General features: G+C 39.6%; 1 protein-coding gene and 1 pseudogene across 1 annotated transcript; both read right to left on the reverse strand.

Moving 5' to 3' along the window:
• Nucleotides 1-2,112: 2,112 nt before the first annotated feature.
• Nucleotides 2,113-2,916, reverse strand: LOC124656660 (annotated as a pseudogene).
• Nucleotides 2,917-3,128: 212 nt separating this feature from the next.
• On the reverse strand, nt 3,129-4,152 carry LOC124653667 (germin-like protein 8-11). Its single transcript, XM_047192736.1, has 2 exons — nt 3,983-4,152; nt 3,129-3,854 (listed from the first exon to the last, which is right to left on the reverse strand). The coding sequence occupies exons 1-2, from the start codon at nt 4,101-4,103 to the stop codon at nt 3,298-3,300; spliced, it is 678 nt and encodes a 225-aa protein (XP_047048692.1). The 5' UTR covers nt 4,104-4,152; the 3' UTR covers nt 3,129-3,297.
• Between the last annotated feature and the right edge of the window lie 2,771 nt (nt 4,153-6,923).

The following is a 6,923-nucleotide window of genomic DNA, read 5'->3' on the forward strand; positions in this document are numbered from 1 at the left end:
ACACTTATTATGGATCGAAGACAGTACTTCTAATGTTTATTAGTATTTTGTTGTTTCTGGTTCTATCTTGATTCTTGAGAGAGAGAGAGAGGAGGCCTCCACGGGACTGAATTTGGGGAGTGTGACTTCATGTATAGTCCCAGATCTTGTAATCTTTTAGCCCACTAGCTGGCTAGAATTTTCTAATATTCTCACGGTATAGTATGACCAAGGACCTAAGAACAGATTACTGTTCTTGTTGTTTATTAACCAAGTAACCTTGGGCACGGCGATTTGGTCCTCCGGATGACGGCGGGCGCATGTGACCCTGTGAGCGACAGAACCAGTCTGAAATGTGTTCAGCTTGCTGCTAGATTACGTTGACAAAGCTGCATTGAGCTCTGTTTTACGATCGAGCTTTATATATGTCAGCACTACCAACTAATCTGACGCGGTCTCAATCGCGTATCTTGGTTTGGTGAGCATATGCGCGCGGCATCCCGATTAATGTCATGGCTTTCCCGCAAGTAACTAACAACTCCGAAAGAAATTATGACCGGGTGCACGTTTTGACGACTTTGCTGATCGACGTGATGACATTACGATCACTCATGCACCTCCACTTTGGTACTGTCTCTTAAACATTTCATTTTTTCTGTCTAGGTGACATCTTCGCTACGTGCACTGAGTTGTATGCATTATAGAGCACACCCCTAGTATGAATATTACGTCTATTAATACCCCAAGGTCCCGTTTGGAAAAAAGAAAATGCATAGAACTTTGGGAGGATAGAATTCCTATAGAAAAACCTACGCTGACGTTTGGAACAAAGGAATGGGAATCTAAGATTCATTTGAAATTCCTATGCAAAAGGCTATTCCAAAGGATTTTTTAGGAAAACTATCATGAGATCTCCCATCGTGTTTTCATCTACCCGTGTTTATAATTTCTGTGTTTTTCCTTAGTAACATTCAAATGTCCTTTTTGGAACTTTCTTGTGGTTTTGGTTCATGTAGAAATTCATGATATATGACATTCGAATTCCTGCATTTTCATATTCCTATATTTTGAGTTCCTTCATTCCCAACGGAGTCTAAATGGAATGGTTTGTTGGACAAATGAGCGGCTGTTTGCATCCATTCCAATAACATGGTTTGAAAATTTATTCTCTGGAAGTGCGAGTACACGTTGTACATTAGCAACTTTTTAGGCCATTTAACTTACCTCATTTGTTAAAAAATTACTTTCAATAGATAGATAGTTTAAAACTATATTTTTTCATAGAGCCCGTTTCCTTCAAATAAATAATATTATGTAGCATAGAGTTTGCTACAAGGAAGCATCTCAAACAACATCTTATGTTTGTATATCTCCATGAGTTTCTGTATATCTCCACGAGTTGTGTACATATATAGTAAAAACATTGAGATAGTGTACGATAGATGTATCAAGGGCCCAAGAACTTGTTTCTACTTCTTGTCACTAATTAAGCGATTATTCCTTGTTTTTTTTTCTATTTTTGAGTTGCAATTCAGCCGTCTTACCATTTGAGTTAATCATTATGATTTTTGGCACAATACTTGATTAGATACTCAGTGAAAAGGTTATCAATAACCAACTCGCAACATCTATCTGAGACTGATGACACATAAGTAAAAAATATATAATGAAATGTCAATAAGGTCATCATAAATGAAATATAGGAATACATATTGCACTTTAAGTTTGGCATGATCAAGAGTGAATATTGTAATCCCTTCACATGTATGATATACAAACATGCACTATTTGCATCATATGTACAGCTGTCAATGTTAAACTTATACTGAAATTATAATGAAGATAATTTTGCGATGGAACCAGGGCAACAAAGTCCCTAGTTTTTATTTATTGTCGGGAAGCAAGACACTTGAAAGTAGCATATGCTGCGAGTCGGACAAATACCAACACTGTTAATTATTCGAAAGGTGGAAATACATTCATACTCACAGGCACATATGTCGAATTTATTAATAGATTAAATTTAAAAAAAATCGAAAAGGAGGCTTAAGATTCATATATAGCAAAAAACTAAAGAAAGCTCTGTGCACGCAACGAACATAGATCTTCCATGAAGGTCAACCGAAGATCGACTTAGTAGTGGTTGTTGTCCTAGAACTGAGCCTAAACAAGTCTACTGTTTTCTTCTCCACCTTAAATTCCTTGGCAAAAACATCATCTGAGATCAGTGGTTTCGATTCAAACACCGCATTGGCAATTGCGATAGCTCCTGGGATAGGCTACTGAGTGCAGCAATTAAAACAACATGCTTGTGAAGGTTGGGGTTGAACTGGAAGTGGATGAGCCCCAAGGGGAACACAAACACATCTCCTTTGTTGAGCACCTTGGAGAGGAAGTTGTTCTCCGGATTGGACGTGACGAAGCCAACATAAAATGCACCCTCAAGGGCTGTGAGGATCTCGGTGGCGCGAGGGTGCGTGTGTGGTGGGTTCTGACCTAAGGGTGCATAGTCTATGCGTGCTAGTGAGATGCCCAAGGTGTCGAGGCCAGCAATCTTCATGACATTGATCAAGGTGACTTTGGATCCAACCTTGTTAGTCATCCTAGACTTGTCAAGGTTGTCTGCCTTGAAGAAGTCTTCAGCGTTGATATCCATCGGGTTGTTTCAAACAAACCCATTGACAAACAATGCATGAACAACAAATTCGAAATATAAGTATGGTTGTTGCACGGTTATTTCCGAAAGAAAAATTTCGTGAGAGACAACATGTATATTTTGTAATAACCTGATAAATAAATCACGGCGTAAACAATACCTAGGTACTTCTTGTCTACAACACAAAAGTCTTGGTGTGGGCTAGGTTCGGAGGCTATGCTCTGCGATGGGACCAATGCGAGAAGAGAAGCGAGGAAAATTAATGAAAAAGAGGAGGCAATTTATCTGAGAACCGAGTGAGTATGAAATACAAATACTATATATGTACCATTTGCATCAAACGTACAACCGTCGATCTCATGCTATACTTAATTACTAATGAAGATACTTTTGCTCTGGAACTAGGGCAACATAGTCCCCAGTTTTGATTTATTTTCGCGAGAAAAAGACACATGAAAGTAGCATATGCTCCGAGTCAGAAACAAAGCAACACTTTTAATTATTTGAAAGCTCAAAGTACATTCATACTCACGGGCACATGTAGTACCATGACATATGTGTCGTTTATTTAAACATTGAGATGCACATACTGCCAGAAACTAAAGCAAGCTCTTGGCACACATCAAACATAGATCTTCCATAGAGGTTAACCAAAGTCTGACTTAGTAGTGGTTGTTCTCCCAGAACTGAGCCTGAAGCCAGTCAATTGTCTTCTTCTCCACCTGAAATGCCTTGGCAAGAACATCATCTGAGATTGGTTGCTTTGATCCAAATACTGCATTTGCAATGGTGATAGCTCCTGGGTTCTGGCTACTAAGGGCAGCAATTGCAACAGCTGGTTTGTGAGGGTTGGGGTTGAACTGAAAGTGGATGAGCCCCACGGGAAACACAAACACATCCCCTTTGTTAAGAACCTTGGAGAGGAATTTGTTCTCTGGATTTGACGTGACGAAACCGACATACAATGTACCCTCAAGGACTGTGAGGATCTCGGTGGCCCGAGGGTGCGTGTGTGGTGGGTTCTGACCTAAGGGCGCATAGTCTATGCGTGCTAGTGAGATGCCGAGGGTGTTGAGGCCAGCAATCTGCATGACATTGATTAAGGTGACGTTGGATCCAACCTTGTTGGTCACCCTAGGCTTGTCAAGGTTAGCTTCCTTGAAGAAATCATCAGCATTAACATCCTTAGGGTTCTTGCAAACAAACCCGTTGACAAACACTGTGTGCGCAACAAATTTAAGATGTAAGTATGGGTGTTTGATTGTTATTTCCACAATCATAATATCAAGAGACACAACATGTATATTTGGTAATAACTTGACAAGTAAGTCACGAAGTAAATAATACCTGGAGACTTCTTGTCGGCGACACAAAAGTCTTGGAGTGGGCTAGGGTCGGAGGCTATGCCCTGCCATGGGACCAATGCGAGAAGAGCGGCGAGGACAAGGAAGGAAGAAGAGAATGCCATTTCTTTATAGGCTTTTTGGTTGTGTTTCTCCTCTGTTGCTTGTTGTGTGTTTGTGGGTGGCTGATGCTTCGAAGATGCAGAGAGGGTGGACTTATATAGCTGCAGCAAGCAGTGTGGGTGTGTCCATACAAGAAGCAGAAGGAAGAAGTCAAGTATAATCCAACGATGGATGGAAATGGTCAGTGTTTGCTAGAACTTGCTGATGAAGTTATTTTGCATCAACTTTTCACGTTCTGTTTGCTAGTATGTGAAGGCACACTTTTTCTCTTTACTTTAAAGATGTACTCCTAGGTAGCAGCTACGGTTGTTTCTAGGAAGCTAATGCTAAAGTGAGTTAACTGACGACGGAGTAGTAATTCTTACTCTCACATGTCCAATTAGTAAGGTGTTTCGTTTTGGCTTCATTTTCTGGCCGTTGGAATTCACGATGCTCGAAGTGCTTCACGTGAGAGAAAAAAGGGCAGATTTCTCATGAGATATTCCGTGCCCAGAAAACAGATTTGGTGTGGTGGCGGCCTAGGCAATGACCTGGTCCATTCATTAATTTGATCACTTTAATTCTTTTATTGTAAGAGGAAGACGTTCTACGATTTGATTAGATGAAAAAAATGTTATTTACAAAGAGTGTACTTGTCAAATAGATAAAATAAAGGAGAGAACCAACTTAATGTTGAATTCCCTCAGCCCACTAGAGTTTATACCTTAGGTTTAACGTATATATGTCTTAAATAAGCGACATATTTTCTTAGTGGGAGTCACCTTTCCGGTAAATATGTACGTTCATAGCATGAGTTCACTTTCACTTTAAGTTGATCACCCTATTAATTAAGGTTTGTGTTTTCATAGATCTCCAAATCTCAAAATAGTGTAACAAAAAACTATTGAAATTCTTGTTTCTATTCGTTGAACAAAGTTGGATCTGTGATACCAGGGTGGTGGCTTTAACAAATAAGCTCCAATTGATCCATTATTTGAGGTTTCTGCAGAACTCACGTTTCTATAGATAGGAGTTAATCTATGTCGAAATATATGTGTATATGTGCTGTATGATTATGAAATGTATAATCAAATATAAATAAGTTTGGTACTTTGTCGTGAATGCAATGTTGAGTTATGGGCTATTAGGGACAGCTGGGTTTGCTTGCTGCATATATCAAACATCAGCAATGCTGGCAAAAACTGAACGGCTGGTTAAGACAAACATGTGATATCTCTGTCAAATACATACATATAAATTAACAACAACTTTTGCGATCTTTCTGTCTGTCGACGGTCGATAAAGGAGCACACCGTGTGTGACGGATTAGCCTATCACACACGATTTCACGTAATTAACCGTGTGCGGGATTGGATCCTGTCGCACACGGTTTTAAAATCAGTGTGCTTTGTTTTGGTATATTGTCCACCCTCGCCTTGTGACGTTAGGTTTAGCGTGTGCAATAGTCTATTTCAGCCATGTCTGAAGAGGCCCGATCTTTACTAGTGTGTGGCCACATGCGCAGCAGAAGGAGCCGAGACGCCCAGTAGAACCGTACCAACGGATGGAAATAGTCTCTGGTTGCTTGAACGCGCTGATTAAATTACTTTCCATCAATGTCTCTGAAGTTTCGTTTGAGTATGTCGAATCCACGCTTCGAAGTAAGGTAGCAGGTACGATTCGTTCTATCTAGCTAAGGATACTATGATATGTGACGACCGAGTATTTCTTTTACTTTTTCCATCTCTATCAACTACCAAGTCGCCAATGCATGCACGGTGGTTCCACGAAAGCTCACCACCCATCAACAATTCACCATCGAGTGAATGAAGATTTCATGAATGAGAAAAATGTGAGTGCACCTGCATGACTACTGTGCTCGCGCCAAGAGCTAGCTGCTAGTGCTAGAACTCACAAGCTGGGCTTACAATCTGCCTTTTGCACCTAACATTTGTCATTCATCTTATGAGATATGAAATTTCAAATCTTTGACTTGGTCAGCATTTAATTGGAGCACTGTCTAGATCAAACCTACTGCGTGGACGGAACTTTACATGCCAGTCGGAACACAGACGGGGTACAATCTTACAAGTCTAGTGGACTAATTAACAAGCAACCTCCATTATCTCGATTCTTACCATAATAAGGGGATAGATATCGGGAGTGGTGTTTCGGCTATGAGCATATGCTCCCTTTATTTTGAAATGCATCTTAGACAAGTTTTAGAATGTCAAAAAAATTAAAACAAAAAATTCACATGTACACACCCAGAAAGTTATTTCATGAAAATTTGACATGTCACGTGGGGTGTGTAAAAAGGAAAAAATCTGGTGCTAAAAATAAGACTTTTCACAATATAAATTTTCTCTTTTTTACATAGACCATAAAAAATACTCCCTCCGTTCCTTTCTATAGTGCCTATACATTTTTGGCATTTGTTTCAGAATATAAGGTTTTAGCTTAGCTTTTTTTCAATTACACCCTCCCCGTTCAGCTCCCAAATCGTTCAACTCCCAAAATTGTTATGGTAAGTTAGGAAGATATGGATTTCCCAAAGTTTACGTTGATCTCAAATCGTTCAGCTAGGGGTCTTGTGTAAAAAATACTCTTGCGCTAATTTCCGTGCCAAAAAAAATAGGCACTATAGAATGGAACAGAGGGAGTATCGGTTTTTCGCGAAACTTGACGAATGCACATATATTATGGAAATGTACATGAAAAATTTTTGGTCAAATTTTTTCTACATTTTGAAATATTATTTTTTGGTAGAGGGAGCATATGCACCTAGGAGCCGAATTGAATTTTCGATAGATATCAGGGATTTGGAGAACATTATTGACAGG

This window comes from Lolium rigidum, chromosome 5 (genome assembly GCF_022539505.1).
Source record: "Lolium rigidum isolate FL_2022 chromosome 5, APGP_CSIRO_Lrig_0.1, whole genome shotgun sequence".
Classification (NCBI taxonomy): domain Eukaryota; kingdom Viridiplantae; phylum Streptophyta; class Magnoliopsida; order Poales; family Poaceae; genus Lolium; species Lolium rigidum.

Excerpts from the sequence above, each read along its gene's own strand:
- LOC124653667 (XM_047192736.1), bottom strand. The coding sequence starts at position 4,103 with ATGGCATTCTCTTCTTCCTTCCTTGTCCTCGCCGCTCTTCTCGCATTG. Across the intron at positions 3,855-3,982 it reads CGCCGACAAGAAGTCTCCAG|TGTTTGTCAACGGGTTTGTT; the intron begins GTATTATTTACT and ends TTGCGCACACAG.